The 27,950-nt window shown below is 42.5% G+C and overlaps 4 protein-coding genes across 4 annotated transcripts; 2 read left to right on the forward strand and 2 right to left on the reverse strand.

Annotated features, from left to right (window-relative positions):
- The first annotated feature begins 5,879 nt into the window (after positions 1–5,879).
- Positions 5,880–6,996, forward strand: LOC101784597 (protein STRICTOSIDINE SYNTHASE-LIKE 10). Its single transcript, XM_004986934.2, has one exon. The coding sequence runs from the start codon at positions 5,880–5,882 to the stop codon at positions 6,918–6,920; it is 1,041 nt and encodes a 346-aa protein (XP_004986991.1). The 3' UTR covers positions 6,921–6,996.
- Positions 6,997–8,346: 1,350 nt separating this feature from the next.
- LOC101767045 lies at positions 8,347–10,372 on the forward strand. Its single transcript, XM_004984342.3, has 3 exons — positions 8,347–8,506; positions 9,799–9,897; positions 9,991–10,372. Exons 2-3 carry the CDS (start codon positions 9,804–9,806, stop codon positions 10,131–10,133), a joined length of 237 nt encoding a protein of 78 aa, XP_004984399.1. The 5' UTR covers positions 8,347–8,506; positions 9,799–9,803; the 3' UTR covers positions 10,134–10,372.
- A 1,245-nt stretch (positions 10,373–11,617) lies between these two features.
- LOC106804538 (wiskott-Aldrich syndrome protein family member 2) lies at positions 11,618–13,989 on the reverse strand. The gene is made up of 6 exons (XM_014805834.2): positions 13,968–13,989; positions 13,779–13,850; positions 13,452–13,674; positions 13,278–13,351; positions 12,457–12,521; positions 11,618–11,884 (listed from the first exon to the last, which is right to left on the reverse strand). Exons 1-6 carry the CDS (start codon positions 13,987–13,989, stop codon positions 11,879–11,881), a joined length of 462 nt encoding a protein of 153 aa, XP_014661320.1. The 3' UTR covers positions 11,618–11,878.
- On the reverse strand, positions 13,898–27,553 carry LOC101767718 (nuclear cap-binding protein subunit 1). The gene is given in 20 exon segments (XM_004984343.4): positions 13,898–14,415; positions 14,417–14,491; positions 14,725–14,836; positions 15,186–15,367; positions 15,520–15,819; positions 16,098–16,598; positions 16,762–16,900; positions 17,186–17,304; positions 17,962–18,030; positions 18,795–18,879; positions 19,890–19,960; positions 20,732–20,928; positions 21,321–21,387; positions 21,483–21,608; positions 22,372–22,548; positions 23,932–23,994; positions 24,186–24,257; positions 25,172–25,228; positions 26,155–26,214; positions 27,375–27,553. Coding segments are annotated over 20 exon segments (2,610 nt in total). The 5' UTR covers positions 27,462–27,553; the 3' UTR covers positions 13,898–14,364.
- Positions 27,554–27,950: the final 397 nt, after the last annotated feature.

Here is a 27,950-nt window from a genome sequence, read left to right on the forward strand (position 1 = left end):
ATCCGATCGCTCGATAAAGGTATAGCCCATTTATTAATTGTTTCCGCCGTCGTCATCTTGATCGATGTGTGTCGATCGATCAGCAGGCTGCTTTTGTTGGGGATGAGATGATTGCGCACTGATTGGAGTACTCCCTCCGTGTCCTTCCGTTCCATATTATAAGTTATTTTAACTTTTCTAAAGAGTCAAAGCATTTCAAGTTTTTTTATTAAATATATTTTTATAGTATATTTGTTCGGTGCTATGGTCAGATATAAAATGATTTCACTCTAAAAAAAGAATGATTTATAATTTGAAATGGAGGGAGTGGTAAATTAAATTACTCCCGTGATTGGATCAGTGTTGATATCCATGGACTGATGGACCTCTGCTGCGTGATTTTGCGCTTTGTTGCCGCAACCCAATGCTGGCGCGTGCGTCCGGAAGCGTCCATGGCTAGCTCGCTCCCAGTCATGGAAGGCAAATTAAAGTTAGCATACGACTCCTTAATTAGTAAGGTTGAGTACTATATGCATATTTGCTAGAGAAGATCACTTAGCACTCTTGATTAAAAAAGAGCTCACTACATCGATGTGAAAAAGCACATTCCATCATCATGCATCTAAGTATCAACTAATCAATGGATCTCTTAGCATGCGTGGTATGGTTGGTATATAGAGCATGTATAACAGAAAAAATAAACAGACAGATCAGAAGTTCTCTAAACACGCAGGGGGAAAAACACAGAGAATTCTGTAGACACAAAAAAGGCTTTATCAGAGCCAAGTTTCGATCTTGGGACCTGTGGGTTATGGGCCCACCACGTTCCGCTGCGCCACTATGATTTTTGGTTATGGTTTTGAAGTTTTATCTTAATGTTCTTATACAGGAGTGCGCCGGAGTGTCTCAGAAAATGCCAGCACCCTGCATGCCCGAAGTGGGATCAAACTCGGACGTACATCTTTGATAACGCATGTTCAACAAGCTCCTGATAACCATGCTTTACTTGAACTGGCAGTAGCAAGTAACAGTAGGATGACGATAAAGCAAGCGGCGCATTGGTGACTTTAAATATCCCAATTTGCTTAGGTCACTACCAACTCAACTTAGCAAGTTAAGAGAGACCACCGGGTATCAATGCTTCTTGTGTGTGCGTACGGATATGTGACGGCGAAGACATGAGATTATGAGAATTTCCCCCATGTCCTATGCCCCTTGGCAAGGAATCTTGAAGGAATTAAAAGGGAACGACACAAGCATTTCCACCAAGACATGTTGCGTATGCATACGTTGTATGCCGTTCACCCCACTTCGTCGAGTTGCAAGGTGTATTAGAAACTATACGTTGAAAATATCAAACCGCGCCTATGAAAGTTTCTGTATTTTTTGAATGCATATAAAGGTGCATAATTATATACTTGTAATAACAAACGTATAAAGTGTTAAATTAAAGGAAAAAACGATCCAAAGGAAAAGGGTAACTACTAAGCTTACTATGCTCGTGGGCCTCCCACCTCCCACGCACTGGGCCGTTAGCGTTCTGGGCCATACGTCCGCGCGTTGGGCTGTTCGCAGGACGTGCCTTCATCTAAGGGCCCACGTGAGTGCACAACGTGGCATGACGCGTACGGCTACGTCCTGCAGTAACACAGTCAGCAGGGAGCGGAGCCAAAACTCCCCCGCCGACTCCGTCAGGGCTCCTCCAATAGTACCAACCAGTATCTACCTCTAACCACTCGAAGAGACAAACCTTCCAATGATCTAGCTTTTAACACATAGTTCATAATATGAATGACCCCACACGTCATCCCCACGTAATTTTGAAGTGCGTGTACTATCTCTTGATCAAGAGATAGCTTTTCTCTCTCTCATATTAAAATATGAGAAAATATTCTATGAGGTATCTAAACAGTAACCATTGGAGGAGGAAAAAAATTGCATGCAGGAGTCCTGCAAACGGACGTTGCTGCAGGACGCCCGCGGATGAAAGACGTGTGACATTTTTTCCAAATCCAACACGCGAGCACTGACCAGGAGGAGTCCTGCATGTAGACCGACAAGCCAGCCTGGGAGGAAACGCGCGAGCCGGATAGGAGTCCTACATGCAAACCGACGAGCCAGCCTGGGAGGAAACGCGCGTGAGCCGGATAGCGCACGCGAGCCGCCCGGCTCACATATCTTAGCCTAGGGTTCGCCGCGACTTGCCGCGATCTCGCACCCCAGATCATAGGAACGGCGTGAGGACTAAGGAGAGGGAGGGACCGAGGGGCCGACCTCGTGCCGGGGGTTTCGATTCGTCCTCATCCCTGAATTCTGATCTCACATGTTCAGGCAAGCGATTTCGCCGGCGACTGCGATCTAGCTTTGTTTCGCCTTCTTTTTCTCAATTGGGTCGTGACAGAATCTGATTTGCTGATGCGAGGCGTGCAGGTTTCTTGGGCTGGCCGGGGGAAGGAATGCTGGTGGCGACATGCTAAGCCGTGGAAGCGAGGCGCCGTCGGGTCCGGAGATGATTGGCATGGAGCATGCCCTGCCGGGCGGCGATAGAGTGATTGGAGGCGAGGCGTCATCGAGTCTGGAGGCGATTGGCATGGAATATGCCCTGCCGAGCAGCGACGGAGCAATCGGAGGTGAGGCGCCATCGGGTCTGGAGGCGATCAAGCAGACGCCATCGACTAACCAGTCAGCGGGACAAGGCGTCGTCAGGGGTGCATTCGCGCCCGTGCTTCATGGCTTCAGTAGCGGTGATCAGGGGCAAGACGAGGTAAGTGAAGCAACGTGAATAACAAATTCAAGTGATACTATAATAGTCTGTATTGTTGTAAACCACCTTTAATTCTCGACTCATTGTACAACAGGTGGTTGATGAAGTTGCGGAAAAAAATTTCATCGTTCCTGAAGTTGGAATGTCTTTTGAATTAGAGGAGGAAGCTTATGAAATGTACAACACCTATGCAGGCAAGGTTAGGTTCAGTATCAGAAAGAGCGACACAAATCTTCGAAGAGATGGCAGTATCTATCTCAAATATATAGTTTGCAGTAGTCAAGGTCATCGACAAATTGAGTCATCAAAGGACACTACAAGGACCGGTTGCAATGCTCGTGTTCAATTTAGTGTCAGCAAGGAGGGGGTTTGGGCAATGCAGAAGGTTGTGCTTGATCACAACCATTACCTTGCAAGTCCAAATGAAAGATAGAAACTTAGGTCCCAACGACGTGTTCAAGAAGCGGACAAGAAGCTAATTGGTCAGATGAGGGAGGGAAGCCAGCCCAGATGTTTGAGTTTATGGTGCAATTTTATGGAGCCAACAAAGTGCCATTCTCACGGATTGATTGTAACAATGAGATTGGTCGATAGCGCAAAAAATACTTAGAATCCAATGATGCACAAACATTGTTGGAATATTTAAAAAATAAGCAGATAGAGGATCCAATATTTTTTTATACCATTCAAATAGATGAAGAAGATGGCAGGATGGCTAACTTATTTTGGGCAGATGGTCAATCTATCATGGATTACACATGTTTTGGTGATGCTGTGTCTTTTGATACCATGTTTCAGACTAATAAGTTTGAAATGCCTTTTGCTCCGCTTCTGGGAACCAACCATCACAAGCAGACTATAATTTTTGGGCTGTATTATTGTTTAATGAGACTATTGAATCATTTGTTTGGCTATTTGAAACCTTTTTAATAGCAATGTTAGGCAAGCATCCCAGCACAATTTTCACTGATCAAGATGCGGCCATGGCAGGTGCAATTGCTTATGTATTCCCAAACACAAGCCATCGTCTTTGTTTGTGGTATATTTATCTAAATGCTGCTAAACATCTTGGTCATGTAATCCAGCAGCATCCAGAGAAGTTTCTTCCTGATTTTGAGGGATGTGTCTATGAAGATAGATATGAGTTTTACTTCAACAAGAAGTGGGATGAATTGTTGTGTGAGTACAACCTTAAGGACAATGAATGGATGTTAAACCTATATGATTTGAGGACAAAGTGGGCTGCTGTGTACCGTGACTCATTTACAGCTGATATGAACTCCACTCAAAGAAGTGAATGTATGAATAACGTATTCAAGAAAAGATTTCGTTGGAAACTGGGTATTTCGGAACTACTTGAAGAATGTGACAAGGTTTCTGCTAGTCTTCGTAACAATGAGTTAGATGAAGATTTCCAATCATGTCGAAAGAGCCCAGTTGCACACATACCACTTTTGAAGACCGCGGCCGAGTCATATACAAGCAGGATGTATAAAGAGTTTCAGGAAGAATTTAATGAACAATTTTTATTCTCTTACAAATTGTTACACACTGAGGGGTCGATTTTGACATATATGATTACACATATATACTCTGATTATGGAGCAATGGTTGTGTTCAACAAAGTAGATATTACCATTACATGTGTTTGCAGAAAATACGAGTACATAGGTATGTATAAAAAGTTTTATTGCAATAGTATAATAATACAAATTAATGAAATATGATATCCACATATGGATCTATTGTGCAAGCATGCCCTCAAAGTCTTCAATGCAGATGATGTTTTCTTGTTGCCATCTCAATACATATTGAACAGACGGACAAAATATGCAAAGAGAGAATTCTATATTGAGAAAAAAGGATCTGAGAAGGAAAGCTTGAAAACGCATGCTGCACGTATTGCACGAAAGGCGACATCCATTGCATTGAAGTGTTTACTTTCCAAAGAACTTCTTCTTGATTTGGAGAATGCTATAGATAAGGTGGACTTGGAAGCAGATAATTCTCCCTATAAATATAAAGGGTCCTACCCGATTGAGGATCATCACCCAATCCATAAATATATCTTTTACATTTTTTTATCTCTAAACCCAAGCTTTTCCAACCCCTTAGCTTTTCTCCTTCGTCTCGACGGCGGTTGAGGACGTTCTGAGTGGCCTGCCAATCTCAGAGCAACCCTAGGTTAGCCATCTTAACGATGGTAGCATCGATGTTAACAGTACGATGTCAAACTCTGCAAATTATGTGTATGGACAATCTTCATACATGGTTGCTCCATTGATCCAAGGTGGAAATGCTAATACCATAATACCACAATTTAATATGTACAGAGATTCTTCTACTGTGGGCGCTCTTTATATCCAAGGAGGATACAAAAATCTCTTACTTGGAGTTGATCGAGCTGCCACAGTACAGCCGATTGTTAAGAAATTAAATTTTGGTGGAATGCCAAATCAAGGAAACATGTAACCTTACTGTGTTACACAGAATTTTATTTTCATTTGTATTATGTCGTTGGTACCGTGTAACTCATTTCGCCTTCTGGAATACTACGTATGTAAGTGTGAGCTGAATGTTAATGTGATTGTGAGAATATGCTAACTGAACGAGGTGATTGCCGCTGCTACGATATGTGATAGCCGAGAGGAGCTGTCGCTCGCGTGCGCTGGAAATCGAGTGGAGCCGCTATCTCCACCAGCGGCTCGCGCGCGCGAGCTCCGCTGGGTCAGTGCTCGCGCGTTGGATTTGGAAAAAATGTCACACGTCTTTCATCCGCGGGCGTCCTGCAGCAGCGTCCGTTTGCAGGACTCCTGCATGCATTTTTTTTTTTCCTTGGAGGAGGCCTCAGCAAACAAACACCTGAAGAGAAAAACGCGCGACGGTCTCCTCCCGCTTTCCGGCGCCAAGCAGACGCGAGTCGATCGGACACCGACCCTAAAGGACCCGAGCTGGACTACGCATCGGACACAGGAAAGACGAAGAACTCGACTCCTCAACACTCACGGCGACGCAAGGCCGCGTCCGAGTCCGTCGCCGGCATACTCGACCTGGCCAATAAATGGCACCTACCTGCCCACCACGCCGTCCCATCAAACCGAAGCTGCTCTCAGCGTAATCGAGATTCGAGATCGACATGGCGCACATTAAGAACCTGGTGGCGTCGCTCCTGCGTGCCGTCGCCCTCGCGCTCCTGCTCACGTCGTCGTTCTGCGCCGCCCAGCCGATCAAGACCACGCCCACGCTCTGGAGCTTCCATCTTCCACTGCCCAACGGCGTCACCGGCGCCGAGAGCCTCGCCTTCGACCGCCGGGGCCAGGGGCCCTACGCCGGCGTCTCCGACGGCCGCGTCCTCAAGTGGGGCGGCAGCGCCCTCGGCTGGACCACGTTCGCTTACAGCCCCAACTACCGGAAGATCCCGCTGTGCACGGCGTCCGTGGTGCCGTCGGAGGAGACGGAGAGCATCTGCGGCCGCCCGCTGGGGCTCCAGTTCTTCGCCAAGACCGGCGATCTCTACATCGCCGACGCGTACCACGGGCTGATGAAGGTCGGGCCCGACGGCGGCGAGGCGGAGGTGCTGGCCACCCAGGCCGACGACGGCGTAACGTTCCACTTCGTCAACGGGTTGGACGTCGATCAGGCCACCGGCGACGTCTACTTCACCGACAGCAGCACCACCTACCCGCGCCGGTTCAACACAGAGATCATGATGAACGCCGACGCGACGGGGCGGCTGCTCAAGTACGACGCGCGGACGAAGCAGGTCACCGTGCTTAAGGCCGGCCTGCCGTACCCGAACGGCGTGGCGGTGAGCAACGACAGGACGCACGTGGTGGTGGCGCACACGGTGCCGTGCCAGACGTTCCGGTACTGGCTCAAGGGCCCCAAGGCAGGGCAGTACGAGCTCATGGCGGACCTGCCGGGGTACCCGGACAACGTGAGGCGCGACGCGAAGGGAGGCTACTGGGTGGCGCTCAACCAGGAGAAGGCGCGGCTCGACGTAGCGGCATCGGCGGCTCCTGTGAAGCACCTGGTGGGCGTCCGGCTCAGCGTGGACGGCGTGGAGGTGGAGGAGCTCACGGCGGCCAAGGGTGTCACGCTCAGTGACGTCGCAGAGAAGGATGGTCAGCTGTGGCTAGGGTCGGTGGAGCTCGACTACGTTGGACTAGTTCGTTAGATAAGGCTTGAGTTGCATATAGTAGGTACTCCGTAGGTAGATAGGACTAGCTTCATATATGATTTTTTATTTATGGCTGAGGAAACCCCATTATGTTACTGAACAAAGCTGCTTATAGTTTTTTTTTATGAAACTATTGACTATTGTTTCTGTTTAACCACTGTCTGTTATTTGTTCTTTTTCTATTTAATTCGCAAGGTGATGCCAACTGTTTTCGTGACACTAGTACTAGTTGCACTGTTTGGTTACCGGGGATATACACCATTTGTTTATACTCATTCGTTGCTAGAAATGAATCATTATGGTTTTATCCTAAATCAAACTATCTTAAATTTGACTATATTTGTAAAATAGATCATCAAATATGAATACCAAGACACTATATTTGATGATAAATTTAATTATACTTATTTGGTATCATAAATATTCATACTTTTATTTGGTATCATAAATATTCATACTTTTACTACATATAAATATGGTAAAACTTGAGGTTGTTTGACTTTTGTCAAAATTAGAATGACTTTTTCATTACAATTATATCAAGGATTTATATATTCGGAATAAGTGTCGACGTGGCAACACTTTCCTGTATGTGTTGGAGTCTAAAAGTGGCAGCAATGCCGACCAGGTTGGACCAGCCAGTCAAACCGGTCTCTATGGGCGGTCTGACCGGTCTCGAGGGGTTGAAGGAGTCGGAGCGATCGCTGGCGCGGTCGGGACAGTCGCTGGTGCGGTCAGACCGGTCACCCCTAGTTCGAGACGAATCTTGGAGTCTTAGTCGAATTGGAGTTGAAACTGGACTTCCTTATAGGAAAATACCTCCCACCCTACAAATATAAAGGGCTCTGGCCGATCACCCAATCGACAAACATATCTTCTTTTACACTTTTTTTTATCTCCAAATCCTAGCTTTTCCAACCCCTTTGCTTTTCTCCTTCATCTCGATGGCGGTTGAGGATGTTCTGAGTGGCCTGCTGATCTCAGAGCAACCCTAGGTTCGCTATCTCCGACGGGGTCCCTCCTGAGGCAGTGGACGTAGGTTTTCGCGATACCCCTGCAAGGACCGGCCTGATCGGACCCCTGACTGGTCTGACCGGCTAGGTGCATCGATGAGGTGATCTCCCGATCTACGCGCAAACTAGCACATTCGTGTGCATGTTTTTTGAGCGGCTCTTTTGATGTATTTGTTTCAAGTTATAAGGAATACGTACTTAAGAAAATAAGCATGTATAAAGGCTGAGGTCTGAGACTCAAGAGTATTCGCTTCTGGGTGTACTGTGGTGGACCCGCAAAACGGACGCGGGCTGATGTTTGGGCCACTCCACGAAGCTTATCTCCGCGATATGCGGCAGCAGGCCCACGGGCTTGCCGTGCCTCCAGGCCCAAGGGCGTGGCCATAGGCCGCGAAGAGCCAAATCCAACCTTTCAACCGTCCAGTCAACCTTGTCCCCTCCCATACCGGACTCTTCCTCCACAGCCGCCGCCTTCTTCTCCGTCCGAGATCAGCCAGCCGCTCTCCCTTCCTCTCCTCCGATTCGTGCTCGTCCAGCTCCGGTGGGTAGTGGTATTCGATCGGCGACGAGGTAGGTTCTCCTCCTCTCTCTCTCGGATTGAAGCATGGTGGTGGCTGGGTTAGGGTTAGGGTTTCGGGTTCGGGGTTGTCGTGGGAGGGCTCCATGGCCGGCGGGCTTAGAGTAGCGTCTGGAGGTGGCGGATCGAGGGTGGACAACCGGCGGGAAGGGCTGACAGCGGGGGCGAGCGGCTTCCTCAGTTAGCGAATGGCTGGGTGGAGGGCGGCTTGTGGCCCTTGTGGCTGGCGCGGCTGGCGGCTCCATTGCCGGCGGCTGGGGGTGGCGGTGGCAGGCGCAGACGCGAAGTCCGCGTTAATGAACCTGGATTGTGCATGCCGTCGCCCCAAAATCCTGCATGTGCACTGTGCAGCAGGCGTTAGTAAAGTCCTTGTTCATTTGGATGGTGTACTGCAGAATGATTATTTCCAGAGCGTAAAGGAGTTGGCATATCATTTGGTAGTGGGCTGATTTGCTACTTTTATGCTGTAGGATCGCTGTGGTCTCAATTTTTCCATGTACATGTAGTCTGTGACCCTAAGTCTGGCACTCTGGCGAGATGAGTAATATCACTTTTTCATGAAGGCAAATAATGTATGTAGCATTAATGTGAGTAATATCACTTTTTCATTAATGTTTAGATGGTGGTTTAGTCATTTGCTGCTACAAACATAGATGATCCATGTGCACAGATGCGCTTGATGCATGAAAACTATGTGTTTCTTACCCTGTTGGGCTGTTCAACATCTGTTTCCTGCTTTGTTTTTGTTCATTTTGTCTGTCTCATGGCATACGAGTTTATTAGAAGGCATCTGATCTTCAAGTTTGATTGGGAAATGGCCAGTTCATTGTGGCTTGAATTTTACCGTGCTTTTCTTTTATTCACCCTAGGTCTGTAAGAACATTTGTGGCATCACTTGCTTCATGAAAGGACAAATGCTGGATGTAGCAATGCACTTAGCAGCTAAGTAGCTGATAGCTAAGTCATTTTTTGGCAGAAAATCGTAACATGATTTATCTGCAGTTTTGCACGGCTAGCGCTTGTTGCAAAAGAAGCGTGTCTTTTGTGTTGGTGAAATCTGTGCCTTCCTAGATTTTGTTCTCTTTTGTGTGTCTGTTGGTGTCTTTCATTGTGCATGAGATATCTTCTGTTCTTATATTTTGGTAGGGCAATGCCCAGCAGAGTTTGTAAGTAACTATTTATAAGCCTGCCTCTTTTATAAAGCTTTTACACTTTGCAAATGATTTATGTGCAATTCATTGTTTACCAGACCTGATGATTCGTACTCAATTTCATGCTTCTGCAGCAAAAATGACGGCTGGCTACATTGTTGGCTCACTGGTCGGATCCTTTGCCGTTGCGTACCTGTGTGACTCGTTTGTTTCGGACAAGAAGGCATTTGGAGGTGAGTGAAATCTTACATAGATTCTTGTGGGAATCCTGTGCACGACTCCTTGTAAGTATGGATCTAAAGCTGCTTCATTCTTTGTGGACACAGGTACCATCCCCAAGACTGTTTCTGACAAGGAGTGGTTTAAAGCAACAGACACCAAATTCCAGGCTTGGCCTCGCACTGCCGGCCCACCGGTTGTCATGAACCCCATCAGCCGCCAGAACTTCATCGTCAAGTCCACCGAGTAGGCAGGAGAAGCTGGTTCAGCGACTTATTCCCACCATGAAGCCAAATTTTCTTTTCTAGGTCCTAAACTCCTAATTGTAATAAAACAAACTACACTCAGGATTTTTGGTGATTTTCACTTAATCTGTGAGCAACTGAGAGCTAACACTGGGGCTTGCAGCTTACTTGTCATTCTATGGGTTCCGTTCGTTGGTGAAATTCCCCACCAGGCAGTAAAGTATTGCATCAATTACCTGTCACCTATTTTTGCTATGCAGCTTAAGTGCTTTTTGTATGAACTATCTGCTGCTGAATTGTATTGTTTTCCTTTTTTTTCTTTTTTGATGGAACAGGAGTGCGCGGCCGGCCTCTTGTTATATATCATATACAAAAGGGAAAGTTATATATGTGCAACAAGGGAAAAAAAGAAAAAATACAAAACATAGTCTAGCCATTCAACTATTGCTGTGAAATATTTCTTCTTTGCTCTATGGATAACTTTGACAAATTTATACTTGAAAGATTTCTTTGTATCTTTTTACTCAGTTATATGCTATGAATCTATACTTTAGGCTGTCAATTTTTTTTAAAAAGGTAATGTTAAGCTCAGGGCGTCCGGTGCTTGGTAAATAAATCGGACGCCACCACTCAACCTGCCGCCTAGTATAGCTTCTCGCGTCATTTTTCCAGCCGCTGTTTCTTTCCGGTTCTTCCTCTCCTTATCCACCACACCCGCCGCATCTCCCGCAGCTGCCCGCGCCGCTCCGCTGCGGGCGTCGCCGGCACGGGCGCCGGGGCCGGCGCGGTCTCCGGCGGCGCGATCCGGGCGGATGAGGCGTCCTGGAGCCTGGTGACCCGGCACCTATGCCGCTGGTCCTCCGGCATCGTCGGCGTCCGGAGGCATAGCGCCATGCCGAGGCCCCGCGGGGTCCTGGATGAGGTGGAGGTGGCGGTGGCGGCGTGTCGTGCGGGCGGAGGTCGTGGTGGAGATGGAGGTGCGGCGAGAGCCAGAGCATTCTGAAGATTTTTTTTTAGATATGAAGATAACCGACGGTCATGGTGCAATAGGTTGCAGTAGAATTTTTTTTGATGTTGCAAGTGATAGATGTGCGCGGATGTTGAAGATAAATGCATCTGATTTTCTATGATGCATTGACGTTGCAATAGTTGATTTTTGATGTTTCATCTGTCGATGTCGATTTTTCATGTTGCAATCCCGTACGAGCTCAATCTCAACCCAACATATGATGATTTGTTCCCAACATATGATGATTTGTTTGAGAATGTGGTATGGAACATGTGTTCGATGTTACGATGGGAATTTTCTCACAAATATTATATTTACATTGAACCATTTTTTCGCATCTTTTCCATGTTGCAACCACAAGAAACATGAAAGAAAAAAGGTTAAAACTAATGAGAACAAAAATTCAAAAACATATCAAATTTTTTTAATAAAAATCATAGATAATCAGAAAACTTGAAAACCACACGTCAAAATGCTATGTGTATGACTCTGTTTCAAACAGAGGAAAACTCGACTTGATCCAAACATGATAGCAGAATAGGACAACCTTCTCATAGCAGAATGTTCAGACGTAACAGTACAGCTTACATAAAGTTGCAAGCTAGATCATATATTGAAAAATATCGTAGCTGTCGGTCTTGAAATCAGTACATCTTGCAACCCACTTTCTTCTCTAGAGTATGATAGCTTTCACAATCATCTTCCACAGGTTTTAAACTCCAACGTATACCTTTCACAGATTTAAAGCTGAGTACATAGTAACAGAAATTAAACATGCATCAGTAGGACCGTCGAATTTACACTATGCTAGTTTTTTTAGACCATTTACACTATGCTAGTTAGGGACCCACTGTAACTCCACAAAACTGCACATAATCTGTAGGATCAGCGGATTACAGTGCCTAGCACCCTTTTCCCTCCCTCCATTGATAACTTAAAAGGTACATGGCAGGTAATAAGATAATGAGCATTATTTCATCATCATCCTTCCTCCTTTTCCTAACTAGATCCTCCACTGTTGAATCCATTTTTCTACAAAATAAATAGTATGTATTTTATAACTAAAAGCATGCACATTTCACATAAGTTTGTGAAGAAAACCAAAAGCAGGAATATATAGAATAGAATAGAAAAGCTCATAGAGAATGGTACCTTGCCACTAATAGCTCAGAAATTAATTTTGAAAACAACATGGACAGCCACATAACTGTAATTTCTGGTAACATTGGGTGCTTGTGATTTTAATGCTAGAAGTAGAAGCCATGACAAGAAAAACTACAGGATGCACAAGCACAACTAGCAATAAATAAAGCTCTTACACTATAATCTGCAGGTAATGCTTCTGGACAGCATGGTGATGAGGACCTCTGGTGCACCCGCTGCCCTGGAATAGAGCAGTATTCAGTTAAAAATAAACTTAAGTTGCTAATCTACCTAAAATGCTGGAATTAGAAGAGAACGTGTGATCAAGTGGAGGTGCTAGAAGCACCTATTTAGAAGTATTACTAAGAAACCACAAGAAATAAGGTGGAAAAGGACACAAGCAAATGTTAGCAAAAGGGATAGGCATCATTGGTCCGACTCTCCATTGTGTTTGTGCTTACGTAACTATAGTTAATATGTTAATGCCATCTTGAATGGGTCTTGAATTAGCTAGTACAGATAAACTTTCAAGACGAGATCCTCATTAGATTTAGGCACAAATCACTTCCTGTTACCAGCATCCAACACAAATTTCGTAGTTAAAGAACAGAAGTATCATAGAAATCATGTTCCAATAAATCATACATGGTGCATTAAAGATACACATGCCGATTCAAAGGGGACAAATGAGATTAAGCTGATGCGATTAAGCTGTAGAATATTAAAAAAACAACCACACAAGGGATTTTTCTATGAAATGAGTGTGTTTCAATATGTTTGCTCAAGGTAGTTGATCTCAGTACCTATCAGGACTTCTCAAATTTTGTTTTGCTTGCTTGAGCATTGAAATAACTACACAACTATGCAGCACACGAATAAAAACCTACACGAATAGAAATTAGAAAGAACCCTCTCATGTCTCCTCGCGGATCTAGCACCGCACAGGAACATGGGATTTACCTACCAAGAGGAGAGGGAGGGGTGGGGGGATAGGCACCTGGAGGAGCTGCCGCCGTCCGAATCAAGGCCGGTGCGGGAGTAGCAGCAGTCAACGCCGCTGCTTGACGAACCCTAACAAGAAAAAAGGGAATGAGGAGAAGGGCCGGGGAACGGGAAGGGGATGAAGCGGAGGAGGAGATGGAGGGAGAGGAGCAGGAGGAGGCGCACTTGCCCGCTGCCGTCGGGCACGCCGTCAGTGCCGCGAGGGAGAGGTGGCCGCCCCGGCGGCGGCGGCGGCGGCGGCGCCTTTGCCGAAGCAGCGCGCGACGCGAGCGAGTCGTCTCGTTCCCGGTGTGCGGTGGGGAGGCTGGATACACACGTGGATTGGTGGGGATCGGGTTGGGTTGAATCCAACCCCGCCGCAGCCAAAGACCTTTTTGGATTAGGAGGGGGAGCTCACCCCGGCGAGTCTGCTCCCCTGGGTGGGGTGGTTGCGGCCCCAATCCACGCTGAACCCGGGGTTGCCAAACGAAGCCTAATGCTCAATCCAAATTAGAACGTGTGCTCGACCGTCCGATGGAACCACCAATCAGGAAGAACCATTCCCACACCAGCAGATTCAAAACCATAGCTGTCAGCACAAACGAGAATTCCACGGATCATAAATAGCACCTGAAGTACAACAGTTACTCTCGTATTTCATCTTGGATGATGACCATTCCACGCATAGCTATCAAGGTCCACATACCAGGCACACTAATGACAGTCATTAATGTATCGGCCACTCACATAAAACTAACATCATTTTCGCCAAAAAAAAAACTAACATCAAACCACCTGCATACTCAGACGCAGCTATTGTAAAGCTAGCAATAATTTAATTACCTAAGAAGCATTCTAGTCGTGGAGTTTACTCGTAATTTTCCTCGACAAGTAAATTGAAAAGGGAGAGGGAAAAATACATGACGGAACAAAACCAGAGAAAGCATAGAGGTTAAAGTGCTTTTGAAGTAAAATTCCCTCCATGGTTTTCTCATAATTTTGGAGTTCAAGTGCTTTTGGGGGTGGACTGATTAGTTAAACACGGTTAAAACTTGTCTGATGTGTCATACAGGTTAACTACACTCCATTTTTGGAAGGAGGGGTCAAAAATCAAAGCTGAGACCCTTCGTTGGTAAATCTGCACAAACCAGAGAAAGCAGCTTTCCGGATAAGAGGGTGAATGTCCCCAATGAAGACCTCCTCGTCCAACATTGCTATGTGAGACCAAATCTGTGCAGGATATCAAATGATCAGTGCTACCATTGAACGTTTGTCAAGCCAATGAAATAATTTGGTCAAGCAATCCTTTTGTAATGTGCAATTTTTATATTTGGCTCCTTATCCTGGACATTTGAGGTAAGAAACTGGACAACAGTTGGTCCAACATTTTTTACAACAATTTGGTACAACTTGATATCCATACAAAAGTATGAGAACTTCAGCAAAGGCATAGCAATACTAACCTCAGTTGCATATTGGCGGGAAAATGACTTGAGATAACCCAGTGTACAAAGGCACCATTGCTCGAGCTCTCCAACATTGTAGCCATCTTTTGTGTTTTGCCCATTTGGTTCACTGTGGAGAGAAAAAAAGTTACTAGTGCAGAACGATATAATTGCAAACATTAGCTCCTAGAATGTCGAGTCTGTATAATGTCTTTGGGTTGTTATATTCTTATAAGTGGCGCTATATCGCTGGGTTACTAAGAAAAGTCCGTGGCAATCATTCCATGCGATCAAAATGACAGGCAAATAACTCTGCTCAACGTCCAAATTTTGCCCCATTATCTGAGAGAATGTTAACTGAAAACTGCGTCTATGAGCAAGATAGCAAAGCAACATAGGCAACATGACAGTACCGAGGCAGTTAAAGCAGACAAGCAGTTAAGCTGATAACAGTGGTGCAGGCTTAATATGAAACTGACCTATTTTTATCTGCTCCATTTTCATTGTCTATCTCCATTGTTGCTGTTTCAAGATCTCGGGCTGCAAAATTTACATTTTGATCTCCAGCGCGAAGATTAGGAATCTCTCCATCAGCAGAGACAGTTGGCAAACGTTCAGTGAGCACATCAACAAAACTCTTAAATAGTAACTTAAGCAATTCCTGTCAAACCAAATGGTCAGACAACAGTAAGTTAGTGAAATAGTCAACTCCAGGACTGTAAACACCGCAAAATATCAATAGAAAAATGCACATGGGTGGATGCAAAGAGAGAGAAATGAAACAGTTAAGATAACAATAAAAGCGTAATGCACCTTGCTTTCTTCAAGAGCCCGAGCAAGGAGAGCTCCCTTTGCTTCTAAAGATTCTTCCATACTTACTTCCTCTTGCTTTGCCTTGTCAGCATATGCTTGGAGCCGCCTTAGCCTACCTGGTCTTTCAGCTGGTGCAGGTTGCCCCTCTACAATCTCCAGTACTGATTTTGCCTCCTCCAGCTCCCTTATGGCATTTGCACTGGCCTCTTTAGCAACTTGAAGGCCCTTCTTGAGTGACTGAATTTCCTTCCGGAGGTCACTGATCCGATTGTACGTTTTACTAACAGCATTTCTGAGAATCTGTGGAGGAAACCTCAATGAGACATATATTGTATTCAAACAAAACATGGACAATTTAAAACAAATTCTGGGGTAAATTTGACAAAACGAATGCACTCAAAATTACGATAAATATGCATCCACACAAAACAGAAATCCCAGTGAGTGTACAGTCACTATCATAATTTGTTGACCTCTGTATTTGAGTCAAAATATTGACCTCTGTAAACATTTTTTTTTCATTTGGTTGGTGTATATTCTACTTTTTGGACACGCAGATGCAAAGACAGAGGTTTCACCTCCCATGGGCGATCAGAAACATGGAATTGCTCAACATTGGCAGGAGAAAAAACCCATTTGACAATAGCCAAATTTGATATCATGCGATAACCCATCATTCTATCAATAGCTATAGCAGTCATCTGGGTACTGTTCTTCCAATAAGCACTGACTTCATCCATCAACAGTAACTGCATTTCCTCATTTGGACATAGCTTGGAGATTATTTGACCATATCTCTCCAAAACAGTGATTAGATGGGTGAAACTTTTTGAACCGATGTCAAGAAGTGTCTGGATAACAACATCAAGGGCAAATTCAGCACCATTTGTCGGAATTATCTGTTCCTCCACCCATAAAATAATATCACGTGTGTTCTTCTTTCCTCTAACCATGCCAACAAGTTCCTTTGATAACTTATGGCCATCGGTTTTTTCATTGCTTTCATCACTAAGGAATTTGAAATTAGGGCCTGCTTTTGGGGGTAACAGTTCTTCTAACTCAGCAGCATCCTCGATACTCTGTAAAGGAGTGATGCAAGATGCAAATTAAAATCAGAAAAATAAAAAAGCTAAAACTATGAAATGTATTTACTCATGCACGTTCAAGAAAACAAAAAAGAAGTATGAAATGTAACCATAGCGTTAAAAGAAAATCCTCAACAAAGAACGAGCAAAGACTAACCTGTTTGATTTTTTCAAAGTAGGACAAGCGGATTTCCCTTTCCAACACTTCTTGGACAAAAACACGCTGTGGAGCCCACTTTGGGAGGTCCTTGACATAAGACCACTCCTGCCAAGGCCAAATGAATTGAAAATTTGACCTGTAGTAGAGAAATATCATTAGAGTTCTATTACAACATAACCAATTGTTTGATAGAAAACACTTGTCCTCTAGGAATTATATCAACAATGTAATGATTACATGAAACTGTAGAGGTAATAGCGGTGGATTCAGGTTTTGAACATGTTCAAGAAGGATGTATACTAAACAAAAGAATACATGAAGTGTATGTGGCAATATATTAGTCTAAATAGCAAAATAATAATACAAAATGCAAAGACGACATCCTAAATAAGAAAACAAATCAAGCTGGCAATTGACATACAAGTGGTGCGAAAACCATAGGATAAGCCTGGTGCGGCACTCCATGTCCATCTTACTAATTCTGTCAAAAAGAGCATGCACAGCTCCTACTACAACTGAAGGGAATGCACCTGGCAAAGCCTGAAAGAAATCATTAGATAATGAGGTTCATTCCAAAACGATCTTTTAAAGATGGGAAACTGCCACTAGGATAAGAAAGCATTGGTGGACATAAGTCGGGTGCCAAGTTAATTTCATGTTAGGGACTTAACCAATAGTTTGCTAAAAGCATAGAGGCATCTAATGAGATTTACTTGTAGATCAATTTTACTCTTCACAGGTCCCATATTCACATTCATATTTGACCCAGACACTTTAGACATAGAGCACATTGACTTTCAAACCTTTTCATGACATATAAAAGGTGAAGTTTATTTACTGGAATTATAAAATGCCTCTCAAGATGTGTAAGTGTAAGCAATCATGCAATGGGAATCTTATATGTCGATAATATTAGAAGAGGGCAAGCAAGTGTTTACAAAGAAAGGTCCTGTCAAAAAAAGTGTTTACAAAGAAAGGTAGTGTGATACTCATTCATAAAAATGCTTTAGTTTTACTCAGTCAGACCCTATTACCATAATGTAACAAGGCAGTAAAATTAAATAATTAATTGCACTGTCAAACTTTGATCCAACTCATGTTTCAAAAAGCCAGACTTGGCTGCAAATTAATTCCAGCTCTAACATACAAACAGATGAACTGCATTTGTAAAAGAGTATTGAAGCATCAAAGGACTACCTTGCAAAGATCAATGATAACCAATGTATAATAAATTGGCCTGAAAGGTGGATTGGGCAACAGCAGTAGCTGCAAAAGGTATCAATAGGAAACAATATATCATAAGACAAATTGAACATACACCACTTAAGACATAATTTGATAAGTGCTTAGCTTATAGAACCATTCACTTTGTGGCAACTAAGGTTTCAAAAACAAAGCACAAACTACTTCACAGTGATATCTTTTATTAAGGATTTCTCTGTACAAAGCACAAACTACATCACAGGGAAGCAATGTTAGTGCTTGGCACACTCAGGTTTGTTGGGGTTGTGCGGGTGTGACTTTCACACTCGGGTTTTGGTCCTTAATGGGCCTCGTTGTACTCTCTTTTCTACCTTAATGAAATGACACGCAGCTCTCCTGCATCGTTCGAGAAAATGTTAGTGCTTGGCAACCAATTCCCTGCGGTTTAACCAAAATGATCTTTGCACCGATTGCAAGAAGGTAAGATATTTATTCTGTACCAACTAGCAGCTCCAATCTAAAATAGATGCTGTTTCAGGGGGGTGGTACATGCAACTATATGTCGAACTAGGTTGTCAATGGAACAAATCCTGTCAAATATTCTAGTAAATGTGTTATTGGAAATGTGGTACAGATAGTAACTAGATCAAACAATTATAAGGACTAAGGATGAACTATTTTACTGTTCTATGCGCACGCAAATAAAAACAAGTAATTCAGACCAAATAGTAAAAATTAAACAATACAGTTTGTGTCAAAATAAGGAAGGTACAAAGAAATGATACTTAATTTGAACCCCCCTCGACATTAAAATGAGAAAGTAATACCTGTGAAAATATGGTTTCAGCCATCAGGTACTCATATCGAAAAGACACAGGTAGGCTGACCAGATAAAACGCACATTCTTTCCGACTATCCTTCAAAGAAAAACATAACCAAGATGGAATCAGTAACCAAGCTGAAGCTCTTTAATTCAACAGAGGAGCATAAACATAAAGTTCAATGAATGTTCCTGGACTCTCATACTAAATACAGGTTAATCAGATTACTTTCACATTAAAGAATACCATTATTATCTTTAGCTTCAACCATAAGCCAGGTTATAACAAACTGCTCAGAAAACAAATAGATAGTATAGCGCACTGGAAATGTATGATAACGTATATGGACATCCTGAGATCCTCTGGGTCACTTCTGAACAATGAATATTAGTATATTGAAAATGATATAGACTAAATCACATGAAAATATTAGTATTACTCCCACCCTCCAGTCTCCTTTAGAAAACGCCATTGGCACTTTGGCAGCTGTCACATTTTCTCCCTCTCATCTCAACCAGCAACACTTCAGACAGCAATGAAGTAGATCAGAGCAGCTTTCCCTCTCTTCTTCCTCACCTAACCAACCCCCAGCAGCGACAGTTCAGCAGTTCAGACAGCAATGAAGTAGACCAGAGCTGTCACATTTTCTTGTCCCTGTGTTACTTCATCTGTGGTGCGTTATGCCGTTATCTAGTGTTGTTTATGAGTGTATTTGTTATATTAGCCCTTGAGGCTTTGTTCGGACTGGCTTTTCTCCTACCTTAATACAAAGATACACAGCTCTCCTGCGTTGTTCAAGAAAAAAAATAACTCCAATGATGGGTAGAAGGAAGGGGTAATGTAACCATCTTCAATTGAAGAAGGGAACAGCGTACCCAGTATTGAAACCACTAAGGCATATTTACACAGAGTCTGACAAATAAAATCTAACAACTAGTTGATATCAGACATATCTTCCAAGGACACACCTTAACAGCAGATACAGCATATCCTCCGAAATCACATGTTTTTTACTAATAGCCTAATAGGTATGAAGGTATTAACAACACTGATATAATAAAGTAAGTTCAAATTTGGAAAATACAAGTTGTACCAACTGACCAGCCATTGAAGAAAAGTAGCACATCCAATATGCATTCTTCAACAACAAAACGATCTACAGGCTGCATGTTCTGTGAACCAACAATAGCTGATTAGATATGCAAAACACAACGAACAGTTTCCATATGCAGTTGTATAGTTACAATATCTCATTGGTAGAATATATATAGCTATAACAATGAATAGTACGATGGATAGCGGAAGAAGTTCCGGTTTTATTGATGTACAGCAGAAGCCAATATGAATAGATTGGTTCCCAGTGAAACACCCAGCACATAGTGTACAGGCAACAATACTGGTGTACAGAAACAAAAGCACAAATGTACAATTGCAAACATACGATGTCCAAAGACCAGAGTATCTGATTGAATTGCCTGGGATTAAAAATCAGATCTGGTTACCTTATACAATATTAAGATGTTATGTATCGAGAGAGAATAAAACGTTTTATCAGGCCAAGAGCTAATGCGTTAACAAATTAACAAGATGGCAATAGTTTCAGGTTCCAAAGGAAGAGACGGGAAATATCCTAGATTATCAATTCATTTCCGCATGTATGTCACTTGAATTAAAATATATATTCAATTTATAACTCAGTATCAAATGGATGGCAGCTAGTACCAAAGTACGAGATTAGCTTGAAGCCATAGCGAGCCATCTGGCAAGCAATAGAAACAGCACTCAGGGCAAAATATCACTACAAATGCTCTTTGGAGTGTTTATATAACTGAGATTTGCAATGCAAACAAATAACGAATAGCAAATTCAACATTGGTTTATATTGCACAGAACAACATAGCGATCAAAGCATGCAAACTGTTAAATATAAATTTGCAAACTACCTCAGCTTTATTTGTCGGAAAGATATGGAGTCTACGAAGCCTTTGAGGATACTTCAGATCAGCTTCATGTTTTTCCTGTCCTTTTAATATTTCAGAAGAAGTCGGAGAGAGATTAGGCGGAGGGCAACTAATCGGGGAAAGACGATGTGATTTTCCAGCCACCAGCTGAGCTTCAAACGACAAGTGGGGCTTCGGAACTGCCAGGGAAGTAATTATATTTCCATTCAGTAGTCATAACAGGAAAACACAAAGTGGGCACAAGCATGTTTAAGATTTTGGATAGAATGCAAAGAAAAATATTTCAAATTCAATAATTGTGTGCTTAAGGGGTTTATTCATAGATGAAATGGATTATGAAATAATGACTAAATATTACTCCCTCCGTCCCAAATTGTAGGTCGTTTTGGCATTTCTAGATTCATAAGTTTTACTATGGATCTAGACATAAGTGTATATCTAGGTGCATAGCAAAATATATGAATCTAGAAATGCCAAAACGACCTACAATTTGGGACGGAGGGAGTAGTTTGCAGCTGAAATATAAAATGCCACTGAAACAGATTCAGGGCAAAGCTTATCTTTTTCATACCACTTTTAACTTTCCATCCGCTGCGGGAAAGAATTTGAATGCGCTCCCATAGATCTTCAATGAAATCCTACAAGGACAGTACTGAACTAAGTATCGCATAAAAGTTTAAGTGAATCAAGAAATAAGCAAGCTTCGAGTTCATTCATTCAAGATCAGCAGTACCTTTTTGTTGGGAGAGTGGCCTTCATCTGTCTCAAAGACAGAGAAAGCAATATCATCAAAATGCCTTCTGATACTTATGTAAGACTGTATACCAACCAAAACTCTCTCGAACTCATCCGGAACTTGCTGCATGGAACAGTTCATTAGCACATGTTATCTATGACTTTCTAGCTCCTAAATCTTCTTGTAAATAATTACAAACAAGTTCCTTTGGTACCACTCACACAGCCCGCACCGAAACAGTGTTTTACCCATAGATGTCAGTCAACTGCTGCGCCTCAACACATTTTGGGGAGAACCATTCTCTTCTCCCCGCAACCCCGCCTCCCATGTATATTGCTCTACTTGGCTATCAGCCTTTCCCTAGAACAATCGCTCTACAGACTGTGTGCTAGCAGCAACTAGAGCAAGCTAACCACAGCAAGTCTTGATTAACCTAACTAGTCAATTCAAGGTGCTCCAGTCATGCTCCAGCACCAACTTGTCGACTTATCGCACAACTTGGTAATACTAATAGGGTTTATTCTTAAAAAAATAGCAAACACTGAGGCTACTTCGTAACCAGTCAAGAGTTCCAAAAGTGCATGATAATTGATAAACAGCTCTAAAAGTTCCAAAATGCAGGGGGTGGAGTGGAGGTGGCGTCTGTTAACGACATAAATTGCATGTAATGCTAGATATAGTCAAACTTCAAGATCAATCTCGCCATGTTGTCGAAATCTTGCGCATGTCCATACAGTGCCACACAAAAGAACAATATTCTCCATTGTGTGTGTGAGGTAAACACAGGGCAAAAGATGGCAGTGGCTAAATTACTCATATTAGGCATCACAAGTGAAGGATATTACTGTAAGGAAAGCAGTTAATGGTAGCAGTCGATCAAGCTTACCTCAAACAATTCTGGACCACCCCATGGAAGGGAAGCCAAAATACAATAAACATAAAAGTCAGCACGTGGTTGCCACGAAGGATTTCCAGTCTCCTCGTCTAATATTGTTGCAGCAGATGATAATAGAGTCTCAAATGTCTCAATGATTGAATTTGGAACTACAACTTTGCTGCACATCTACATGGCAAATATAAGATCAACAGTAAGTTAATAGAGTAAACAAACAAGAAAAATGCTATATTTTGAGCATAATATATTCACAAGGTGTTCAATAAGAACGCATTTCTACATGTAATAGAAGGGTCAGGAAGACACTCCATTCTTTTGGAGAGAGGGTGATATCAAAACATATTTCACAAAAATTTCATATAAACTCAAATCAAAAGTAGGAACAAGAGATAGTATTATTCAAAATCTAATTTAAAATAGCACTATCCTAATTCCTAAAAACTGGCTGACCAAACTGATATTTTATGATTGTAAAATAAACAATGTACAATCACAGACAGGTCAATTCATAAAGTGCATACTGCACAATATATACATCTGGTGTTCAATATAAATAGCAATTTCTACCATGCAGTAAAAAATCAGAAAGAAATCCCCTCCAGGGTGTCAAAGCATTATTGTTTTCCATATTACTAGATATCAACTGAACAAGAGAAGCAATAGGACATGCAAATTCAAAATCCAATGTGAAGACGACATTTATCCTAAGCAATCAGCTCATCAAATGTTCAGGCCCGTAAATTAAACAATAACCAATCATGCATAGCATGGTAATAAGGCATCATATAGTGTTAACAAAGAGCTGCAAACATATATCTAATAAATAATGAAAATAAACATATGCATTTGAACATTAAGCAACTGCAAGGTATGAAAAAAACAAAATTTGTTCTGAACTTTTTCTGAAAAGCAACTAGCTTGTTCTTCTTTTCAACAGGAATATGTCAAAACCATGACCAAATCATTGCATTTTTTAAATCAAGAAAAGAAACCACCAGTTGCAATGTGTTCTTCCAATCTGCCATCCTTCAAAACAAGTTCCAGTCTATTGTCAAGGTTAACACATTAGCCACACAGGAAGGTTGGGGACAACAAGATCTGCACATGAGAACACCTAGGAATGGCAAAGACCAGTTTGGGCCAGCTACAAGGCCGCCAGGGGCGACACCACCTGGGATGGGGAAGGCAAGAGGGGTGGGGCTGTTCGGACTCTGGTTGTGAGAGTCAGCCTCTGAGAAGGGGAGGGCTGGAGCTAGGCTGGGAGGAGCAGAAGACGACGATCAGGAGGGGATGGGCGGGCATGGTTTATAGTCACATTGTGCAACTGCAAAGATTTTCCAGCTCATTTGATTCCCAAGTTAGTTGAGTATCAAGAAGACTAGCAGCAACTAACAAAATTCAAAGGTATATGGATTCAATTATTCATGCAGACTCATTGTCAATTCAAAACAATACAAGCATTGCAAGCAAGGATAGAGAAAAGCAATATTAATAAGGATATTAAGACAACAAAATGAAATAAAACCAAACAAAACCAGCTATGTTACTTACCAGGCCACTGAGAAAACGCAGCAATATCCTAATTCTATCACGATTTTCAGTGTGCAAGGCATCCTGCAATTAAGACATCAGTCACTCTTAAAGCTATGATCTTAAAAGGAAGAAGCAAAGAGTGTTTTTTCCACATTAACTGACAAGTATCCAGGTTAAAACTGCATCTGGTGGAACAGGAAGGAAGGAGAAAGGGGTGGGGCAGCTTAAAAATACTGTTCTCTATCATGTAATGCGCAAATAAGGGTACATACCTGTAGCTTGGCCTGTGTGGTATCTACAATATCCTTGGCAAAGTCTTCATTCTCCAAGTTTAACAGACCAATCTGACATTAAACAAGGTACAATCAGAAATAGAGTTACCTTGATTAAATATGAATCATGTGGTTAGATCCTGTCCTTACAACAAATCACCATGCATCAGAAAAAAAAAAACTCTGATGTTACTGGTGTAGGACATGTAGATAGTACCATGTCCAATAGTGTTGCGAAAACATAACCATAACTATGAACATGGACCAGTTTGGTTAGGGAACAGAAGCTAAGATGAAAGAATCAATTTCGCTTAGACGGAAAATGAAGGAATCAAATTTTCCTGCCAATATTCGATCCAAGTAAACAAAAGGAAATCAGTCCCTCGTGGAAACATGCAAGCAAAATAGCACTATAACTGTGCAACGTAAGATAGAGTAGAACACACTATAAATGCTGTCTTGTGTAATGAAACAGATGAATATTATCTTGCAGAGATTAACATCTTTGCATGTAAATGCAAACACACGACCCGGAACATTTTCTAGTTCCAGAATACATGTGGAGAGAATGGGAAGAGAATACGTTTGCTGTTACTTTCCCCCAAAAAATATATGTCTGGCATTGGCGTTGCAAACCCCAGAGAAGCTAGGATATAATTAACAAATAATCATACAGAGGATCTTGATCTGATTTACACTGGTGTCACCGTGGTTAGTGACCTAAACACAATGTAAGAATAGCTCCATAAAGATATTAACTACCTAATGCTTAAGAAATCAAAAGGAACAAAATCTTCATCTGGAATTATTTTATAATACCAGTGTAAGTCTGTTATCCTTTATTTCAGGACATAACAGCAGAATTAAGATCACAATTACAAGCCACAATTATACTGAGAATGATGTTCCATACATAATTTTAGTAAAAAGGCAATAGAACGTAAGAAAACAATATGCTATGAGGTTTAGAGTAAATATTTACATACCAAAACTCCAAAGAAAGGGATCTTGTGAGGCAGTTGTTCTGCACACTGAAGGAGGAACTGCTTGGGCAAAAAGAATGTTTCAGTTAGCACCTCAAGGTACTTCAGCTTTATATAATGAAATGTATCCCGGCAAATAGCAAAAGTAAAGCAAGCATTGCAGCATATATGATATAACATGTCGCACTTCATTTTTTTTTCTTTATGCACTCACAGGCAGAACAGAGTAATCTGAACTCACTTGCGATGTTACCAGTATTAAGATGCAGATTGGTCTTACAATCACACAAATCTGGCATAAATGGGCCCATTCTATTGAGTTTTTCGCACCCAAGTTGAACTAAGATAAGTATATGTGGTTGGTTAAATTGAATATTTTTAAAGAAGTACTTTCAAATTTAAAATTACTAAATAAGTTGCACAAGGTACCCAATACAGTATGTTGGTATCATTTGCACAAAACATGAAGTTTAAGAAATGTATTTATTGCATTCACATTGGTCTCTTGTAATTTAATTTGATTTCGCACCATGATTAGGAGCTCACAACAAAATGGTTTGCACTTTGCGGGCACAACAGACCAACAAACAGGCAACATGCTGCATTGCTGTTGTGGACCATTGGTGCAAAGAGCGATGGTATGGCTTACAAATGTGGCAAAAAGGATTGTTCTGTGTCCATGGATGTGGGGGGAAATCTAAGCACACTAAAATCTTGGATGTGGCAAATTGGGGTGTGGCAAAATTCTTGATGCTCTGATATGATCCATTAAACAGAAAATCTCCAACCTTGGATCTTGATCCTGACAACCTGGATTTTAGTTGCACTAAGAATTCCTAAGTCGACTTAGCTAATGGACTACATCTCAGGCACAACATTTGATACTCAATTTACTCATAGCATTACACATTATAGTACTACTACAGAAATTCCCAAATTCGAAAATACAAGCAATACAGGAGCAAACAGGATTGCTGCATACTGACCTCAAATATAGCGTCTCTGGAGTGTTCATATTCTCGACTTAGCACGCCATAGCAAGTTTCCTATGAAACCATCAGAAGAAGTGTTTAAGAAAAATTACACATGAAATCATCATTCTTTTCTGACCATTGTACACAAGTTGCAACAACCATATGATGGGGTGAATATGAAACGAAAACAGACAGGGGGCAAGCAATGATCTAAATATGTGCTGTGCAGAAATTTGCTATACCCCTTTACTTTGCACTCTAGTTGCATCATGTTAATTCTTTCCTGGTGAAATAATTTAATTTAAACAGAATTATGTAAACAACGATGATATCAGAAACTCCAGTTGTTGCACTGTTAAAAGTAACATGATGGACCACATGGACGGATACCTTGCCGTTAACTTTACCATATTGTCATCAACTACTGTCACAGATTCACTAACAAAAATAGTGTATAACAGAAGCACATCGAACCATGAAGCTGTAATGTCATTCCACAGATACAACCTGTGACTTCCACAAACAATCAAAATGCAGATTTGCAATTCTAGAACAGACAGCTGCATTACCAATTTTTACATATGCATTGCGTTATGTGCAAAACTTTCAGCTGGGAAAGCTCAAAACACACTAGTTTGCATGCAATTTTTATTCTCCACTCATAATGTCCTCATTAAAATGTGCTACTCTGTCTACAGGATAGGATCTAAACAGAACAAATTACAATATTACATACCACACCATATCCAACAGGGAGAACCAAAATTCTGAGGTTCCGATACTTAGAAAAAAATTAGCATAGCCCAAGGTAAGGTCTGGAACTACGAACGCACAAACATTCAGGTAAATGATTGCATTGCAACTCCACAGTCTAATTTCTATCGTTTTTCTAAAGGGCAAGTAACCTGCTTACTTTTGTTTTGACTAATCACCATTCAGTACATTCATACTAGCATTTTTAACCAGCTCTAGCTGCAGAGGTCCAATAGACCCTAAAACCTAGGTCCCAGGAGCTCCTACGAGTAAATGGAACCGGAGGCTAGGGTTTTGAGCTCCCCACCCGCTCCGACCAACAGCACTGGCAACCAAACACAGCTCGCCCCAAGCTAAACCAGCACATTCACAACCAAATCGGCGCTCCGATGATCTAGGGTTTTGAGACCAACAGCGAGTAGGGGGGGGGGGGGGGGGGGGGGGGGGGACAGAGGGTGAGAGGAGAGAGGGGCGCTCACGATGTGCTCCTTGTGGTCTGCGGATCCCCCGTACTCGGGGCACCTGTCGCCGATGCGCAGCAGCAGGGTCCTCCAGCCCGCGCTCATGGCGTCCGCGGCGGCGAAGTGGGAGTGGCGAGAGGTGTCGGGTGCGTGGGGCAGAGGCGGCTCGAGAGGGGTTTTGGTTTGGGGTCGCGGGTTTTTTGGTTTCGGACGCTGCCGCCTCCCTCCTTTGGTTTGGGGCCCGTTTGATTCTGGCACGTGTTTTGTTGCGTGGACCAGGCCGTTGATTTTGAGCGTCCCATGGTTTGGATCAAAAATAATTTCAATAAGACCCCGTTTGTTTCGATGGAATTGAATTCCATCCTAATAATCATAATTTAGACACAAATTAATTAAGCTAATATAATTGTATGTGAAATATAGTTGTATATTATAGTTGGTGATATGGGAGAGATACTTGTATGCTGCACTTCTACTATAGAGAAGCTAGTCTAAGAGCGTGCTATAAGAATTGAATTCCATTCTAATAACCATAATCTATAGAATCAATTTCCATCTCCCACCCCATGAATTTAAGATAGGCTTATATCTAAA

Source organism: Setaria italica, chromosome IX (genome assembly GCF_000263155.2).
Source record: "Setaria italica strain Yugu1 chromosome IX, Setaria_italica_v2.0, whole genome shotgun sequence".
NCBI lineage: Eukaryota > Viridiplantae > Streptophyta > Magnoliopsida > Poales > Poaceae > Setaria > Setaria italica.